The sequence below is a fragment of the Trachypithecus francoisi genome, unplaced genomic scaffold (assembly GCF_009764315.1).
Source record: "Trachypithecus francoisi isolate TF-2019V2 unplaced genomic scaffold, Tfra_2.0 Lachesis_group4, whole genome shotgun sequence".
Lineage (NCBI taxonomy): Eukaryota > Metazoa > Chordata > Mammalia > Primates > Cercopithecidae > Trachypithecus > Trachypithecus francoisi.
Window position 1 is genome coordinate 30,624,892 of NW_022681469.1, and position 19,844 is coordinate 30,644,735.

At 48.7% G+C, this 19,844-nt stretch overlaps 1 protein-coding gene across 1 annotated transcript; it reads right to left on the reverse strand.

The window, feature by feature from the left end:
• Window positions 1–3,093: 3,093 nt before the first annotated feature.
• LEP (leptin) lies at window positions 3,094–16,803 on the reverse strand. The gene is made up of 3 exons (XM_033192942.1): window positions 16,739–16,803; window positions 5,861–6,032; window positions 3,094–3,616 (listed from the first exon to the last, which is right to left on the reverse strand). The coding sequence occupies exons 2-3, from the start codon at window positions 6,002–6,004 to the stop codon at window positions 3,257–3,259; spliced, it is 504 nt and encodes a 167-aa protein (XP_033048833.1). The 5' UTR covers window positions 6,005–6,032; window positions 16,739–16,803; the 3' UTR covers window positions 3,094–3,256.
• Between the last annotated feature and the right edge of the window lie 3,041 nt (window positions 16,804–19,844).

The window sequence follows — 19,844 nt, forward strand, 5'->3', positions numbered from 1 at the left end:
CCCAGCCACCAGCCCCTTTGAGGAGAGAAGGTGATGGGTGGGGTGAGGAGCTCCGTGGGAGGACTGAACCAAGGTGTGGGCTCCTGGGCACCTACCCATGGTCCAGGCCTGCAACTCCCAGACCTGCCTGTGGGTGAGCCTGCATGCTGACATGCTTGGCTGGGCTCTAGCCTTAGCTATTGGTGGCCCAGGGTATGTGTGTGTGTGTGTGTCCCTTTGGAGCTATGTAGTTTGTGTACCAAGATAAGAAGGGAGCTGGGGAGTTAGCCCTGATGAGCTTTGTAACAAGAAAGCCTTGTCTTGTTAAAGAAATCAAGCCTTGAATAAATGCCTGCTTATTCCTTGCCAATATTTTCCTGCTACCTAAGGCAACATAGCTCTATACCTTTAACCAGTCACTTAACCTCTCTGGGCCTATTTCCATATCTATAGAAAGTGGGTATAATACTATTTGTTCTCCTCAACGCTGCTTATTGTAGAGATCAAATATAATAACGTGTGTGAAAATGCTTTATAGATGGCAAGGTGCTGTTCTGCTGTAAGGAACCTTCTGATCATTATGCTTATTGTAAAACAATCAGAACAGCCATCCCTACAACATAAGGTGTCAGCAACATGACTTCCATTATGAGGGAAGAAAAAAAGAACAAATTTCCCAGTGGAAAATAGTGACCCAGACAAAGCAGAAAGACCAGTAAAATAACCCTAATGAGAGGAATAGCAATTTGGATGACTTAATATCAAGTCCCAATCCACTATAATCAATAACAAAAATGTTCTTCATTCTTATCAGAAGCAGTTGTCAGAGCCAAGGACAATCACTCCACCCTTTTCTACGTCCAGGGTCAAACATTATTTTTTATTTGATGCCGTGTGGTTGAAGTTAAGAGCCAGTCAGAGTTCGTTTTGGTTCTCAGTACAAAAGTAAAGGGTCAAAGGGAGTGAGTCTCTTCCTTCTCTCAGAAAGAAATCCAGACTGGGACGAGGTTCCAGAAAGCTGTCAGAAATCAGACAGGCCAGGAAAGAAAGGCTCAGAGCATTCCTGGAGGGAATCTGTTGTTTCTCCCTTCCCAAGACTCATTTCTCCTGCTTTTTGGTAACAGACCCTCTTTTCCTTTGGGAAACTACCCTATCCCCATTCTCATTCCAAGCGCAATTGACCCCTTCCTTGCTTTGACTCAAATCTAACCAATCAGAGTACTGCATTTTCCTGGCCCCAGTGATTGCTTCAGCAATAGACATGTGATTCAAGCCAGACCAATTGAAGTCAGCTCTGGGACTTTTGCTGTAACAATTAGGAAGGAGCGCTCTTTTTCCTGGGGAGTTGCCAACCTGGAAGGTATAGGCCTGGAGTTTTTGATGGTCGCCTTTGCCACTGTCTAAGAATAAAGCCAATGTCAAAGGAAGCAAAGCTGAGATGGAGAATTATTCCTGTTGACATGGTTTGAACACTGGTTCAACTGCATAGGAAAAGCAAGGCAAGTGAGGGTAAGCAGGTTTAGGATTGGCTAGTTTGAGTAATTTCAGTGGGCTCTGGAGCATAGAGGCTGGCTCTAGTTGTCTGGTACCTGGCCCTGGGAAGATTAGGGCAGGGGATAGTGGCCCTGAGAATGGCAGCCCAATAGAGGAGGTGGTTGGGGTGTGGGCTCTAGATTGGTTGGTCTGCATTTGAAAGGTATGCACCCCTTGAACTGTTTGGTATCTCTGGGAATTAGCTAACCCTGGGATGATTGGTCCCTGAGGTATCAGTGAGGTCCCAAGATGTCACAGCATCAGAAAATAAAGGAAAACCAAAAAAGACCAACTAATACAGCTGGGATGGCTGGGGCCTCTCTCCACAGGGTCGCTTATCCTCTTGGAGGCCAGTCTGGGCTCCTTCGCATGGTGGCTGAAGACTTCCCTGCAGTGAGAGAGGACAAGCCCCCACAGGCAAGCACTTTTCCAACCTTTGCTTATGTCTTGTTTGCTGTTGTCCCACTGTGGCAAGCAGGTCACGTGGCCAAGCCCAGTGTCAGTGTTGCGGGGAGCCTACCTCGGGGGTGGACACCAGAAGGCAGGAGTCACACCTGGGCACCATTGCCACAGCAATTTGCCCACAGCCTGACCCAGTTGGCCCTTCTATCGGACAGTAGTTCTGATGGGGAGACTAAGTCAAAGCTTGCCTTCTGCCACAGTCCACCTGCTGATCCCCTAGCTCCCTTCAGTCTTGTCCACATGACAAGACTTTGGCAACCATGTCTGGCTTGGGATCCTCTAAGTTGACAGACTGCCCAGCATTCCACCTCCCCTCATACATCTTCTTTGTACCCAAATGCAAAGGGGACATGGGGCATCAGCTCTTGAGGTTAGAGACCCATTCAGCCAACAGGTTGTACCTACTTGGTGCCAGGATCTAGCCTAGGTGCTGGGGATCTAGCGGGAACAAAACAGACCAAAAGACAATCCCTGCTCGCTGGGAGCCTACATTCTTTTTTTTTTTTTGAGATGGAGTTTCGCTCTTGTTGCCCAGGCTGGAGTGCAATGGCACAATCTTGGCTCACTGCAACCTCTGCCTCCCAGGTTCAAGCGATTCTCCTGCCTCATCCTCCTGAGCAGCTGGATTACAGGCTCCTGCCAGCATGCCTGGCTAATTTTTTTGTATTTTTAGTAAAGACGGGGTTTCACCATGTTGGTCAGGCTGGTTCCGAACTCCTGACCTCGGATGATCCACCTGCCTTGGCCTCCCAAAGTGCTACGATTACAGGAGTGAGCCACTGTGCTCAGCAGAGCCTACATTCTTATTGGCGTAGATATTAATTAAACAAATGTACAAGTAAAATATATGAAAGTGAAGAAGAGTGGAGGGGTGAGGAACAGGAAAACAATGACTATGATTTTTTTTCTTTTTTTTTTTTGAGATAGAGTATCCCTGTGTCACTCAGGTTGGAGTGCAGTGGCAAGATGTTGGCTCACTATAACCTCTGCCTCCTGGGTTCAAGTGATTCTCCCACCCCAGCCTCCCAAGTAGCTGGGATTACAGGTATGCGCCACCACTCTTGGCTGATTTTTATATTTTTATTAGAGACGGGGTTTCGCCATTTGGCCAGGCTGGTCTTGAACTCCTGACCTCAGGTGATCCACCAGCCTTGCCCTCCCAAAGTGCTGAGATTACATTTGTGAGCCACCGCACCCAGCTGTCATGGTCTCCTGGAGACACCTAGAAGCCAGAGTTCCTTCCCTCAACGTAGTCCTTGCAGGAAGAGTGACCTTCAAGGCCTCAGCACCCAGGGCTGAGGTCCAGCTGCCACAGCATGTCCTGTAGAGACCCCTGCAGCCTGCTCAGGGCCACCACCTCTGTGGAGTAGAGTGAAGCTTCCAGGACACCCCCCAGGCTCTCCAAGGTCTCCAGGCCACTGGCCAAGGGCAAGTGGCAGCTCTTAGAGAAGGCCAGCAGGTGAAGAAGGTCCCGGAGGTTCTCCAAGTCGTTGGATATTTGGATCACGTTTCTGGAAGTCAGATTGATGAGGATCTGTTGGTAGATTGCCAGTGTCTGGTCCATCTGGGATAAGGTCAGGACGGGGTGGAGCCCAGGAATGAAGTCCAAACCAGTGACCCTCTGTTTGGAGGAGACCGACTGCTATGCGGGAGGAAGAGGGAGAACAAGTGCTCAGCACGCAGGAGGAATCACTCTCAGAGCCTTCCACCTTCCCGTGGGCATAGAGGGTCATTCTCTTGGCTGCCTCCTTCAACCCTCCCTCACCACTTTGGCTCAGGCCCTTGTATCCTGTGCCCAGGTGACTGCCAAGCCTCTAAGGTGGTCTCCAAGATTCCTGCTATTCCCACAACATCCTTCCCTCCGCTTCCCAACCAACTTTCTTAGGTCATTCCTGTCTCTGCATGGCCTCTGCTGAAGAATTAGCCATGGTTTCCTGTGTCTTATTTAGTGGAGTCTGTTCCCCAGGGATCTGAGGTCCTGCATAAGCACCCCCACCCCCTGCCTTCTCTAGTCCCTTTCACCCCCAGCTGAGTCCTCTCTCCCAGTCAGCTTTTCCAGGCAGTCCCTCCTCCTTAGAGATCAAGGCTGTACCCTCAGTGAGGCCCCCAACCCTGCTCCAGTGACTCCAGTTCCGGGAGGGCTCTACCCATCCATCTGCCCACAGCACTGAGGCTGACACCTCCGTGGTGACTACCCTGGGCTCCCGTGATATCGTGTATTGACACCACCCCAAGTTGGGGCACTCGGGAGCTATCACGTGCAGCCTTGCTGAGTGGCTAATATGCCCAGCTAATTTTTTTTTTATTATTTTTGAAAGGAGACAAGAGTTTTTCTCTATAAAATGCCCAAGACTCTATCTAGTTCTGAGCCATCTTTGCTTCTGGACACCTAACTTCTCCTTAACTGCCCAAGACCACCATGAGACACCCACAATGACCAGGAGATGTCTCCGGAGAGCTGCATGCAGGGAGTAAGGAGGATTCACCTGCTTTAGCTAATTTAGGCCTCATAACAACCTTGTGAATAGTATGTGATATCCCCATTATCCAGATGATGAAACCAAGGCTTAAAGGCATTAAGGAACTTGCTGAAGATCTCACAGACATCAGAAATGCGAGGATTTAAACTTAATCTTCCTAATTTCAAATACAGACCTCATCAGGAAAATGGCAGAAGGTCTACGCCTGCTGGACCCCAGAGAAAAGACCAGGGTGGGCACTGACTGCTATTTGCAAATCAGTAGAGGGTTGAATGTGAAAAAGGGTAGACTCGCTCTTTTGGGTATCTTCGAGAGGTGGGGCCAGAGATCAGCTGGAACTACAAGAACCCTAATGACAAGCACATCTAGAGATGGGATAGAGGTCCCGAGGAGACACTGCTGGGGGTCTTGCACAGCCAATGGGCTGCAAGGAACTTCATGGCTCCCTCTAGTCATAGGCACTAAGATTTGAGGAAATGAAGTCAGGGAGGAAGGCGAGCGCAGAAGGCAGGGACAGAGGGGAGAGGAAGGAAAGAGATAGTGGCTGTGCCTGCATGTGGCTCAGCTAATCTCTGAGGCCAGGGTTTCCCCTTGGTAGAGTGAAAATAAGCACCCAAGGCCTCATGATATCAGAGAATCCTATGATTTTTTTTCTTATTTTTAATTTTTTTTTTTTAAATTAAAGATAGAGGTCTCGCCATGTTGCCCAGGATGGTCTTGAACCCCTGGCCTCAACTGATCCTCCTGCCTTGGCCTCCTAAAGCTTACAGATATGACCCATCATGCCTGATCAAATCCTAAGATTTTTATTTATTTATTTATTTTGAGACAGGGTCTTGCTCTGTTGCCCAGGCTGGAATGCGGTGGCACAATCATGGCCCACTGCAGCCTCAACCTCAGCCTCAACCTCCCAGGCTCAGGTGATCCTCCCATCTCAGCCTCCCCTAGCTGGGACCACAGGTACACACCACCATGCCTAGCTAATATTTTTTATTGTTTTTGTAGAGATGGGATCTCCCTATGCTGCCCAGGCTAGTCTTGAACTCCTGGGCTCAAGTGATCCTCCTGCTTTGGCCTCCCAAAGTGCTGGGATGACAGGTACAAGCCACCACACCCAGCCCAAATCCTATGATTTTTTAAATGGAAACATGTAGCAAAGTCAAATGTTCTTGGGGTGGTTTAGAATTAGAACCACTCACCCATGGAATCCCAGCAGGCAGAGGGGCCAAAAGAAACAACCAGAAAGAGTGGAGCCCTGTGCTTTCAAATCCTACTCAGCTTCCAGTAGGTGCCTGGCATTCAGGAGGCATTCAATAAATGTTTCTTGGACTATCTGGGTCCAGGCCCACCAGGAACCAGTGCTAGGCTGGCTGCAGTTCCACTTTGTCCCCTCAGACTCTCCTTACCGTGTGTGAAATGTCATTGATCCTGGTGACAATTGTCTTGATGAGGGTTTTGGTGTCACTTTGGACTTTCTGGATGGGCACGGCTTGGATGTAGAACAGATAGGGCCAAAGACACAAGAATCCACACAGGGGTCTCCAATACATTTTCCTTCCCAGGATATGCTTCTTGGGCCTGAAAACAGAAGGAACCACACATTTCAAGGAGCTGGTATCTCAGAATACATCCATCTGACCCATTACCAACCACATTACTGGATGGGGATGAAAATCAGCTTTGCTTTTTGCCCTGGTTACCGTCCCCTCAAAGTCAAAGACAATTCATTATCTACCTATGTATTAATGAAATACATCCTCTTAGGAAGAAGATTATTGTCTGGTCAATAAAACCACCATGAGGTATCCTGTAGACCACAGAGCTGTGAGGCCAGGGTGTGATCAAATGGACATGGTAGGGATGATGTAGATTTCATTGCGTGCTTCAAGGGAAAAACAACAGATTTTTAAGGCCTGGTTTGAACCCAGTCATTTACTCACTGCATAATTGTAAGCATATCACATAACCACAAAATACTCTACCTTCATCCCTGTAATATACCTATCTCTAGGCTTTTATGAGGATCAAATTAGATAATGCATGTGAAAGGGCTTGAAAGTGTTGTGAAATGTGCTCTATCATTACCCTATCATTAGCGATTATGCTACTCACCCGTCCTCTGCATTTCTCCCTCACAGCAGCCTGCTGATACTCTGTGATGTCCTTTACCACTTGCTTCCTTACTTCCTTTCTCTCCCACCCACTGGGAGCCTGAATCCCACTAGCACTTACTGACCTTCTAAATAATATGTCAGACACAGTGCTCGGCACCGAGGATGCAATATTGAACAACAGATGCTCTCTACCCTCGAGTGGCTTACAGTTTAATAGGAGAAGCAAACAGGTCAATGGGCCGTTCTAAGCCAGGAGGAAAAAGCTTTGCCAAAAGGGCAGGTATGAGATACCACCAGAGCGCACAGGGGGCTCCCTGGAAGAAGTGTCTCCTGAGCTGGGGATTGGACTGAATACAGGCTACTAAGAGTAGAAAGTGGTTGCCATAGTAGCTGAGAAATCAGAGGGCATAAAGACATGGCAGTGGGAGAGAGCATAACACATTCACCCAGAACGCTTGAAACTTCCAAAGTCTTGGAACTGTGAATTCTAAACTTAAAATAATACACAGATCCTTGATTAAGCAGCGAAGTTTTAATGAGATACATGAGGCAAAAGGTAATAAAGTTAAATGTATGCGAGTGTGTGACCAGTGATCCATGCTAAGTATATGTGCATGAGCCTGAAGTAATAATAAAATGTAAGTAAATATTAGGATGAAGGTTCTGGAGATGGTAGTCAAGTTAATCTCCGCTTTTCGTGTTCTTCGTCGTCTGGGTCTTGATGAAAACAGGTAATACATTTTCTGTCCATAGATGACAATATTAGTAGGTTTCATTTCTGGCAATATAATAAAAACAAGCAGTCTGTCTATATATTATTTACAATGTTTGATCAAAGCCATTTTTTTAATCTGAATTTTAGAGAAGAGAAAAATATGGGGCTCAGGAAGAGGAGTCAACTTGCCCAAAGTCAAACAGGTCCATGACAGAGTCAGGACTCAGATCCAGAGAGCAGGAGTGCAAGCCACCCACCCCTCCAGCCCCTCAAAGATTTAAGGGAAAGCCCAAATCACACCCCAATTTCCAGTCAAGGGCATCTGCTGGGAACATGGCATTTGGAAATGAATACCCTGCTCTGGAATGAAGCTATGGTATTGTACCTCCATCTCAACTTCAAACATGAAAAATACTATGTACCAAGTAATTTGAGAAAAGGCAAATTTATGTCTTAAAAAAGTAAAACTTCCTCTATTAACTACTTGTTACCTGAGTAATACACCAAATGTCTGTGTAACAGAGTTAAATAGTGCTCATCCCCAATACGATTTCATGAAACTCTAGCAGAGATGGGCGGGTGTAGTGATTAGGCTCCGAGGCTCCAGCTCAGGCTCCACTCTTGTTACCTTTATGTCTCTGGGAAAATTGCTTCCTTAAAGCGCCCTTTCCTTTCAGCAAAATGGAGCTAACACCACCACCTGGCTCAAAAGGGTAAAGGAGATGAACCTGTGAAGCCCCTGGCCATCGTGTGCATGTCCAGAGCAGGGTGAGGGGAGTAAATTATTATAATTACCAGGCAGGGCTTGAAATGCTGGGCAACACTACCTGTAGCCAACTGTGAATCAAGTATTTGGCCCACTGCCTCCCACGGGCTATCTCAACAGGGCGCTGGTGTCTCTGGGTCTTCCCCATGCCGCACAAGATCAGCTTGCCTCCTTTTCTAAGATTCACATGTTGATGACACCCTCCTACTCAAGAGAATTTATTACCAGATTAACTGTGGTCATAGTCACTCTCATATAATGACCATCCTCTAATACCTAAGTGGAAAAACAGTTTTATAAGCCGCCTCTATCACCACGGATAATATGCTTCAGTGGATGCTGGAAATAAATTGTGGTTCCTTGAAAACATGGAGCTGAGAAGCTGCCGCTGAGTAAGGCTGCCTAATAGGAGAGGCCAGGTTTAGGGGAAACCCATGGGGGTCTGCAGAGAGAACTGGTAGCAGGTCCATCTGAGAGCAAAGTGCTCCCAAGAATCTGCCCCACCAACACACAACACGTAACACAAATGCTCAAATACACATCACATACGCACATCAACACAGATCACCCCTTTAGTAGAGGCTGCTAGTCTTTCCCAGTATCTTGTCTTCCGTTCTTCCCCAGTCATAGAAAACTCCAAGTCTTAGGTAGGGATATGGCCATCTAGAATAACTACTTTACGTCTCAGAGTCTCCCAACTAGGTGTGGCCATGTGACTAAATTCTGGCCAGTAAAATATAAGCAGAAGTGTCCTGTGCCAGCTCTCAGGAGCCTGCCGTGTGCCTTCGTCTCTTCCTTTTTCATCCCTTGCTCCATTCTGATGCCCGGACTGTAGATATGATAGCCAACGTTCTAGCACCATCTTGAACCAGGAGGATGAAGGCGTCACCTTATCAACAGCAGGGCAGAGAGCTGCAGGAGCTCGGTTCCTGAGGTTCATGGAGCTGAGATGCCATGCTGGTCTTGGACTACCTATCTCTGGACTTGTGCTGGGTGTGTGTGAGAGACATAACGTCTGCCTTTTAAAAGCCACTGTTCTTTTGGGTCTCTGCTAAATGCAGCCAAACTTAATGCTAACCGACTTAACGCATGCCAACATGGGCATCAGCAAAGAGTGGGCATTAAGTCTTCCTTGGTTCACCTGAGTCTTAGTACCTGGGTGGGGCCTGGCCATGGCCCACAAGGGAAGGAAGAAGGACTGGGAGGAGGAGGAGCAGGGTTTAGGGACAAGGAGAGGAGGGATAATTCAAGGTAGCAAATAGTTGGTGCAAAAGTAACTGCTGTTTTTGCCATTACTCTTAAAAACCACAATTACTTTTGTACAAACCTAATACAACTTCATTGAGCATAGTGCCTGACATCCCATAATTACTCAATATAGGGTTGATGGTTGGCAGCTAACATGTATTGATCACCCACTGTGGGCCAGAAACAGACATGAAAAAGATATGGAACCACAGGAAAGTGGAATCAGGAGTGGGAAGGGATGGGGCAGAGGCGGATGGCTTTCCCAGGGAAGCCTAGGTAGCATACACAGTACTTGATTTTGTCAACTACTTACATAAGATATTTGTTAAAAATATAATGCAAGGAAGAACATTTATTTTTATTTACTTATTTTTGAGATGGAGTCTTGTTCTTTACCTAGGCTGGAGTGCAGTGGTGTGATCTCAGCTCACTGTAATCTCTGATTTCTGGGTTCAAGCAATTCTCTTGCTTCATCCTCCTGAGTAGCTGTAATTACAGGCATGCACCACCAGGCCCGGCTAATTTTTTTTTTTTTATACTATGTTTCCCTCTTGTTGCCCAGGCTGGAGTGCAGTGGTGCAATCTCGGCTCACGGCAACCTCTGCCTCCCAGGTTCAAGCCATTCTCCTGCCTCAGCCTCCCAAGTAGCTGGGATTACAGGCGCCTGCAACCATGTCCAGCTAATTTTTTGTATTTTTAGTAGAGATGGGGTTTCACCATGTTGGCCAGGCTGGTCTCAAACTCCTGACCTCAGGTGATCCACCTGCCTCAGCCTCCCAAAGTGCTGGGATTACAGGTGTGAGCCACCATGCCCGGCCTCATTTTTTTGTATTTTTAATAGAGACAGGTTTCACCATGTTGGCCAGGCTGGTCTTGAACTCCTGATCTCAGATGATCTGCCCACCTCGGCCTCCCAAAGTGTTGAGATTACAGGCGTGAGCCACTGCATTGGGCCTGAGCCAATGCGCCCGGCCAAGGAAGAACATTTAAACAGAAGAAATACCTTGGGTGACTCAGCAAAGAAAGTCATGATGCTTAAACTGAGGAATGCTAGAGTTCCTCAGAGCTATGCTTGAATCAGAGCACAGGGCCCTAGGAAAGTGGCTTACCTCTCTGGGACTCAGTTTTCCTGGCTATCAGATGGGGATGATATGAATCATAATGCCACCTGTCGCTGTTATGTGGCTGAAATGAGATAAAGCAAGTAAAGTGCTAACTCCTTGCCTGGCACGTAGCCAACCCCAACGCCTTAGCTGTCATCACCATTATTTCCAGCAGAGGAATCAGGGAGGCATCATGGAGGAGGTGGCATTTGATAAGGGACCTGAGAATGGGTAGGAATTGAGTTTGTGAAGGTGGAGGAGAGGGCAGCCCTGGCAGAGGCAGAAGAACACAGGTGGGTTTAGGAGATGGTGGCTTCCAGCTGACACCAGGATGAGGAGTCGGGGTGGGCTTGGGCTGGGATCGCAGGGGCAGTGAACACCAGGTATGGAGACAAAGCTTTTCCTTCTACACCCTGAGGAGCAAGTGTTTTCAGCCTGGCTGACTAGAAGGATGGAGATGGAAACTAGGAGAGACATGAGAGAGGTTTTGGAAAGAGGTGGCTGGGCTCCTGTTGATGTCCTAGTACTGGCTGGACATGTTGGTGAGCCTGTCCAGCTGCCGCTGGGAATTGGAAGTCTGAGCTCAGAGACAAATGGCTGCAAATGTAGGACCCAAGGGCCTGCTGCAACTGTGGCAGGAAAGCATGGGGAGAGCATAGGTTGGGGTGGAGGAAAGGCCGTGGTCAGCTGTCTACTTGAGCTGTAAAACCTCTCTCCAGAAGTTTCCAAAGCAGTTTTGAACATTTAGGAGCTGCCATTTTCTTAGAGTTAAAAGATGAGCTGATGAAATGTTGATACAGCATCATTCTTTCCTCTGAGAGCTACTGAAGCAGATCCTGGAGAGGAGAGGGGTCTCTAGGCAGGTGGTGGGCTCGCAGTGGGCGGTGTGCTCATTTGGGACACAGCCTGCACTCTGCTGTCTCCCTCACAGCCCGCTCCTCTCTGCACTCCCTGGGCCACCTTCTCCACAGGCTGCCTTCCTTCTCCTTTAATCAAGGCCCTGCTGCCTCATCTTCTACCCTCATCCCTAGCCATGGGTGCCCTGGAGAAGAAATGAGAAAAAGTAGAACGTGGAGCCCCTGGGGCTGCATGGATGAAATGTGGCTGGGTGCGGTGGCTCAGCCTATAATCCAGGACTTTGGGAGGCCAAGGCAGGAGGATTGCTTGAGCCCAGGAGTTCAAGACCAGCCTGGGCAACACAGCAAGACCCTATCTCTAAAAAAAAAAAAAATTAAAAATTAGCTGGGTGTGGTGGCAAATGCTTGTGGTCCTAGCTACTGGGGAGGCCAAGGTGGGAGGTTTGTTTGAGCCCAGGATGTCGAGGCTGCAGTGAGTTATGATCACACACTGCACTCCAGTCAGTGTGACAGAGTGAGACCCCATCTCTTAAAAACAAAAGCCAAAAAAGATAATGAAACAATCTCAGTAAACAGGGCAGCAAGAGAGGCTTATATAATGTGCCGTCGACCCCACCACAAATTCTGCTGTCTGCCTCCACCTGGGTCCTCTGCACCGGCCTCACTATTACTCATCCTCAGGTGGGCCCTCAACCCCATCCCCACTTGGCGGTTGTGTGCAGGGCCCCTACCCCACCCTCCCCCTCCTGCCTCCCTAAGAAGCTGGTAGCCTCTAGACCTGAGCTCCATCACCTTCCCGCCATTGCAGGGCACAAGGCAGATAGAGGCAGACCCTCCATCCTGGGGACCTCAGTGTCAAAGTGGGAGTTGAGATGGGCAGAGATGTCTGCTGCTCTCTAGATCCAGGCTGGAGGGCCTCCTGAGCCAAAATCAGGCCTGCCCACAGCCTTCTGATAACAGCAATGGGGAGAACAAAGCGAGTCTTTGGTATGGTACTGTGAATTAAATTCAGGTAACATGGTATTTACTATTAATTATGAGAGAAAAGCTTTAGCTAGTCTGAGTCCTCTCCCTATACACATTCTCCCATGGGACCCCCTCCTGTTCTTCCCTCCTACCTTTCCTTCCTTCCTTTCTTCATAACTTCCTTTCTTCCAACTCCAAGTTGGAAGGGACTTGGGGATGAGGAAAGAACAAAGGAGGAAATAAAGACAGTAAAGTTTGGATCTTGGTTCTCCCAGTTGCTCAGAATCTAGTGGAACAGACAGAAGCTTGAACAACTCATTTTAGCACAACCTGGTGGAGCTTATGAGGGAAGAAGCACAGAACCCAAAGAACAAAGGGGAAGAGGGACTTTAGGGACAGCATAATTTGTGGAGGGGTGGATGGCACATTATATAAGCCTCTCTTGCTGCCCTGTTTACTGAGATTGTTTCATTCTCTTTTTTGGCTTTTGTTTTTAAGAGATGGGGTCTCACTCTGTCACGCTGACTGGAGTGCAGTGTGTGACTTTAGGGACTTTTGAAAGGGAGGCAGTATGTGAATTGAGGCCTGAAGGACAGGCATTCCCCAGGGAAAAGAGGGGAAGCAGGGCATTCCAGGCCAAGCTCCGGAGTTGGGGAAAGCCATGGTTGGTTTGGGAGAATTCAATATGGTAGAGGGGTGGAGTGTGTGAGGCTGGAGAGCTAAAATTTGGGGGACTTAAGTCTGTTTAGTAGGGACCTGCTGGGAGATCTAACCTACCCAAGGCACACACACACAGACACACACACACACATACACAACCCTTGGTGGCTATGTTTGCATTTACACTCCAGCCCCCTTGGCTACAACTGCCAGTGGTAAGCAAGAGACGAAGAGGCTCTTCTCTCCTCCCTTTCCTCCTCCATTCCTTCTCCTGACCCTGATTGGGTCAATCAACTGCTCTCTTAGGAACTTAGAGTGGGGCTGCAGAAAGTCCAGTTCATCTCTGTTGAGGGCTCAGAAGCTCTAGGGTAGCCACATTTGGCCTCATGTGCATGGGACAGCTGAGAGATACCAGAGCCCACATAGCCACCGAGAGCCGGAGTATGGTCACCACCTGTGCTCCTTCCTAGTCTTCTTTGTGGTTCCTGGGTCCTCCTGAGGCCTGGTGGCTCTCCCTGTCCTTAGCCTTCAGGGTGAGATACTCTTTTCTTATACTCACTTGGATAGATTTCAACTTTATAGATCTATTTTTCATTTGAGACATAGATAGATACATGTAAGAGAAATAAGTGTCAGGAAATAAAATTCACCCTTACCATGGGTAATGCACTCTTGAGAGTCTCGGCTCTTTTTTCAAACATTGATCACAATACACAATTTGAAAAACACAGGGCCAGCATGAGCGATTTTCTTTTGTTTGCAACCAAAAGCCTCATTTGAGAAATCGTGCTAACATATGTAACCCTCAGACAGGGTGTGAGTACAGGGGTTACATTCTTTCTGTTCATCAGAAAGATCCGATCTCATCAGAGATAGAGATAAGTTTCTACTCCTGTGTCAGCTCTAATCTTGTGTGTGTGTGTGTGTATGTGTCAGGGTCTTGCTCTGTCATTCAGGCTGGAGTGCAGTGGTGTGATCAAGGCTCACTGGAGCCCCGACTTCCAGGGCTCAAGCAATTCTCCCACCTTTCAGCCTCCTGAGTAGCTGGGACTACAGGTGTGCACCACCACATCCAGTTAATTTTTGTTTATTTTTTTTTATAAAGATGGGGTTTTGCCATGTTGCCCCGGCTGGTCTGGAACTCCTGGGCTCCAGTGATCCACCTGCCTTGGCCTCCCAAAGTGCTGGGATTATAGGCATGAGTCATGGTGCCTGGCCTCTGATCAGTTTTTGAGGCTCCCTCGAGCTCTGTGTGAGGGGCATCTGAAGCTCCAGCGAGACTCAGAAGGAGAGGCTGCCCTGATCAGTTAATGACACGTGTACCTGTTCCAGCATCTACCACAAGCCTGGAACACAGCAAGACTTCATTAAATATTTGTTGCATGAATAAATGAAAGATTTCCCATTCTCCATCTGCATTGGCTAACCAGGGTAACCTACCTCCTCAATGGTTCACTTGCTCCCATTTTAAAGTCACATCCTAGAATTCACTTTGACCCAGCAGGAATTCTTATGAAGTTGTCTTAATAAAGACAGAAAATGCTTCAGTGTCCAAGTCTCCCTTTCTTGGGGACCTTGGTCTGCTTCCTGCACTTCCTATGTGCCCTCTAGCACTCAGGTGGGCCAGGATTCCCTTCAGCTTCCTAAGCTCTGCTCCATCTTGACTGTCATCCCTAAGTACTCCCTCCCATGGACCCATTTGTGAGCCTGGCTCCTGCTCCTCCACTCTGGGACCCCTGCCCTTCTCAGAGACCCCTGCTCTGCCCTCCTGTCTTCTCTGCGGTTTCTCTTCTCTTCCTTGGCAACTCCCCCAGCCTGGAGCACCCCAGAGCAAATGTAATGTACACCCAGATAGAGATTAAATCTCCTATGGTATTAGTGAAATGTTGATATGGGCATTGATTATAGATTCCATTCCAGAGAGCTAAAAAACTGAGCAGGAAAGACAGTAGCATGTTGTCTGCTAAGCAACAAGGCACATCAGCCGTCACATGTGGAATAAGTGCAAAGGAGTCTGTGAGCCCAGACACCAAGTGTATTGTTTTTAAAACAACCTCTCTGTTTCTCTGAGACAAGTGTGTGGACAAAGAATTTCAAGACTTTCTGCCGACTGGCCAGAATGGAGCTGCAGCTGCCAGACTCCTACCCCGGTGGGGATGGGGTAACTGACTGCCAGAGAATTTGGCTCAATTTTCCTTTAAATCACACCAGTGCTGTTCACAGATGCACAAGACACAAGGACTCTACCTTCCTGGAGCCCCTCTTCTCTCCTTGGCTCCCACGCCCCTGGGGGTTCTAAGTGGGGGTGGGACATTGACCCAGGTTCCGTGGTGGCCACCTCCGCGCTCTGCATGGGCCACTCAGATGCGTGAGGCATCTGCCTGGGGCTGTCGGGCAGGAATTCATTGCAACTTCCCTGGCTCTGTCCTTGGCACTTGGAGCCATTTCCTGGAATGGAGGGGGAGGAAAATATTTCCCCAAATACCAAGAAGAGTTATTTTGGGTATAAAATGTACAAAATATGAGGAGGATGCTCCTTTAGCCAACATGGAAAAGTTCCCCTCAGCCCAATGTCCACAACTGCTTGGGAAGGGAAAGAACCTGAAAGCATCCGCTGTTTGTCTCTTGCTTTGTCTCCCTGCCTAAGTGAGAGAGATGATCAGTGTGGCCTTGTTTCTAAGGGCATTAGAACAGGAGCACTCACGTTGCTAGAAGCCTCCATATTTGGTTCTGCAGACAATCCCAATAGGAAAGAGATTGGGAACACTCCCCAGTTCCAGCTTCCCATGGCCCAGCTCAGAATCCTACAGAACAAACACAACTCCGGCTGCCAGAGGTCATTCTGCACTGCAAAGGAAGAGAGCTTGTGCTCCTGGAACGGTATCACCAAGTCTCTGCTCTTCGCCCACCTCCCCAAAGATCACCCTTCCAACAGAAATTAATCACCTCTTCCAAGTTGCTATTCTGAAATGACAGCCAGGCTACTTGTCTCACTTGGACCTAACTGTATTTAAGGAGTCACTTTCCCAAAACCCCACCATCTTTAAACTATAGAAACAGGAGTGTAAATGCGACGGTACCCACAGTGAAATCCAAACCAAGAGCAGAATGAAGGAAGGCTATAGGTGAGCCTGGTGGGCCAACAGCGCGTATTTAGTAGTCCTGGCTAGAAGTTCGCTAATAACCAGTTCTGAACCCCAGCCACACCTCATTGTACGGATTGCAAAGAAGGCAATTTGCATGGCTTTGAGGACAGATCTGGTGAGACCCTGCACAATTTCTCTGGAAGATTTTTGAGTCTTCCTGACACTTGTTTCCCCCCACCTCTACTCATCATTGCCTTCCTCCTAGGCATTGGCCTTATACAGCTTCTCCCATTCAGAAGTCAGGAACTTCCCTGGAAAATGAAGCCTGAACTCCTACTCGCAGAGCAAGGCAATGCCTAGGTTTGAGACTGATCACTTGCATCTGCGTCCCTCCTACCCCCAAGTTTATCTCCTCCAGACTGGGGTGGGACATCCTGATCTTTGGGGATGTGCCCAAGGCAATTTCCAGTGCATCTTAGCTCTGCGAATGCCACGAGGTTGGTGGGTCTGACAGTCTCCCAGAGACCTGGCTGGTTCTGCAAGGTCAGAGTCCTGCCTTCTGGGCACCGGCACAGTCCAGCAGCGAATCCAACGCTCCCCCAATCCCAGTAGCCTTCTCTCTGGCTAGAACTCGGTACAAAGCTTTCGTAGTCCAGAACTAAGCCATCCCTCCTGACTCAGTTTCCCCGGGATCCAGAGTGGGGTGGGGCTCTGTGGCCTACCAAGAAAGACCAGCAGAGAAGGAAGAAGGAGCGCGCCGGGGCCTTACCTTGCAGTCGCTGGCTCCGCGATTCCTCCAGGGCTCCATGCCTGCCCGCCCCTCTTATAGCGGCCCATCACAACTTGCGCAACTGCCCTGCAGGCCCCGGGGCACTCCAAACGCCAGCTTCCGCCCCGCCCCTCAGGGTAGCGACGTGCGGGGCGGCTGCAAGCCCTGGGCCCGCAGTGTGCGCCTCGCGGGGCCTCGAGGGAGGGCCTCGGCTCGCCAGGAGCCACGCGCGCACCCTCGGGTACCTCCCAAAAATTTGGGGTTGGCTAGCAGGAGCGAGAAGTCCTCGATGTCCCGCCAGAGGCTCTGGCGCGACTATGGCGCAAGGATTGGCCCCTCAGGAAGGTGCTTCGAGCCGCGCTGTGCGCGGCCGGGGCTGGGGTGACTGTGAGGGGCTCCGCGGAGCGGGCTGGGGCATCCGGTGGCGCCCTCGCTGGCCCGGGCGCGGCTTCGGGGTGGGAGCGAACCAGGACTCAGCCCCGAGGGCCCTGGAAGCCCGGGAAGCCCAGTGTTAGAGGGAGCGGCCGGCCTGGGCCAGGTGCCCCCACCCAGAATGGGGGGCTGGGGATTCTGCAGTCCCACCCCTTCTCTGGCACGCGGAGAATCGAGTTCCAAGCCTCAGGGCGAGTTGTCTCTGGTTGGCACCCCAGGGAGTGCGTGCTCTCTGGAGGGCTCCAGGCGGGCACTGCGGCCTTTGGGGACGCTCTGGACGCACTGTGGGTCTCCATCCTCAACCCCGTATTTCCTGTGTACAAAGTGGGGGTTGCGGGGGTGGTCCCAGATGTAGCCAGGTTTTCCTCATCATAGCCTGTGAACCCCGGGTGGCAGGCTTGGTTCACCTGCATCGTTTGCAGTTCCCCGCTTTACGTGATGGGTTCGTTTGTTTTGTTTTGTTTTATCCTTGGGCTTCAGGGATGAGGAAACTAAGCTCCAGGGAGGTTAAATGACTTCCCTTAGAATCTGCAGCTGGTAAGGAATAGCGTTGGGCTGGGAACCCAGGCCTATTCTGGTCCCCACTGCGCAGAGCAGCTCCAAAAACAAACCTCTCCATTAAGAACCAACCCAGCAGGGCGTGGTAGCTCAGGCCAGTAATCCCAGCACTTTGGGAGGCCGAGGTGGGTGGATCACCTGAGGTCGGGAGTTCCAGATCAGCCTGGCCAACATGGTGAAACCTCATCTCTACTAAAAATACAAAATTAGCCAGATGTGGTGGCAAGTGCCTATAGTCCCAGCTACTTGGGAGGCTGAGGCAGGAGAATGGCTTGAACCTGGGAGGAGGAGGTTGCCGTGAGCCGAGATCAGACCATTGCACTACAACCTGAGCAACAAGAGTGATACTCTGTCTCAAAAAAACAAACAAACAAAAAACAAAACAAAACAAAAACAAAAACAAAAGAACCAGCCCATCATGTAAAGCAGGGAAGTGCAAATGATGTGGGTGAACAAACCTGCCGCTGCCGGGTTGGTACTGCCCAGAAGCTGAGAATGGTCTTTACATTTGTAAAAGTTTGAAAAAAAAAAAATCAAAAGAAGAGGCCGGATACAGTGGCTCATGCTTGTAATCTCAGTATCCCACGTTGGGCTCCAGATATTGGGGGAACGCACCCCCAATATTTCAGTGTAGGTTCTTTCTATTTTCCATAAGAGTTGGCCAGCTAAGAAATAAAGAGAAAGAGTACAAAGAGGAATTTATAGCTGGGCTGCCTGGGGTGACATCACATATCGGTAGGACTGTGATGCCCACCTGAGCCTCAAACCAGCAAGTTTTTTATTAAGGAATTCAAAAGGGGAGGGAGTCTAAGAACAGGGAGTAGATCACATACTTCAAAGGGCAAAAAGGAGAATTACTGATAAGGGTCTATGTTCAGCGGTGCATGTATTGTCCTGATAAACATCTTAAACAACAGAAAACAAAGTTCAATAGCAGAGAACTGGTCTGACCACAAATTTACCAGGGCAGAGTTTTTCCCCACCCTAATAAGCCTGAGGGTACTGCAGGAGACCAGGGTGTATCTCAGTCCTTATCTCAACTGCATAAGACAGACGTTCCCAGAGTGGCGGTTTATAGACCTCCCCGCAGGAATGCATTCCTTTCCCAGGGTATTGATATTAATATTCCTTGCTAGGAAAAGAATTTAGTGATATCTCTCCTACTTGCACGTCCATTTATAGACTCTCTGCAAGAAGAAAAATATGGCTCTTTTTGCCCGATCCCACAGGCAGTCAGACTTTATGGTTGTCTTCCCTTGTTCCCTAAAAATTGCTGTTATTCTGCTCTTTTTCAAGGTGTACTGAGTTCATATTGTTCAAACACACATGTTTTACAATCAATTTGTACAGTTAACACAATTATCACAGTGGTCCTGAGGTGACATACATCCTTAGCTTATGAAGATAACAGGATTAAGAGATTAAAGTAAAGACAGGCATATAAAATTATAAAAATATTATTTGGGAACTGACAAATGTCCATATTAAAAAGAAATCTTCACGATTCATGTTCCTCTGCCACATCTCCAGCCAGTCCCTCTGTTTGGGGTCCCTGACTTCTTGCAACATCTCAGCACTTAGGGAGTCTGAGGCAGGAGGGTTAGCACAGCCCTGTCTCAAAACAAAACAAAAGAAGAATAGTTCTCATGTGAAAATTACAGGAAATTTACATTTCCGTGTCTATAAAGTTTTGAATTCTGTCAATAAAAATTGTGGAAATTATTTATTCTTGTTGTATAAGTACCCATGTAATATCCTTGATTTTGCCTTGGCTTACAAAGCCTAAAATGTTTTCTATCTGGCCCTTTAGAGAAAGTTTGCCAGCCCTTGAACCAGGAAACACACATACATTGCACATTGGTTCCTCCAGTTCTTTTTTCTTTCCAGTCCCTCTGTGGGGATGCCCAACTACGCATCCATCGCTTCTCCCAGAAGAATCTCCCCATTCCACTAGGGTCTTTCCATCATTAAAGAAGCTTGTCCTGGTTACCTTTGCAGCTAATTCCTGTCTCTCAGTCTGGGTTGGGTGACCCGTTCCATCTCCTCCCTTAGGTTTTAAGAGGACAGGGATTGGGCCATCTACTATTTAAGTCCTGGTACTTTTTCAGTGGCAAGA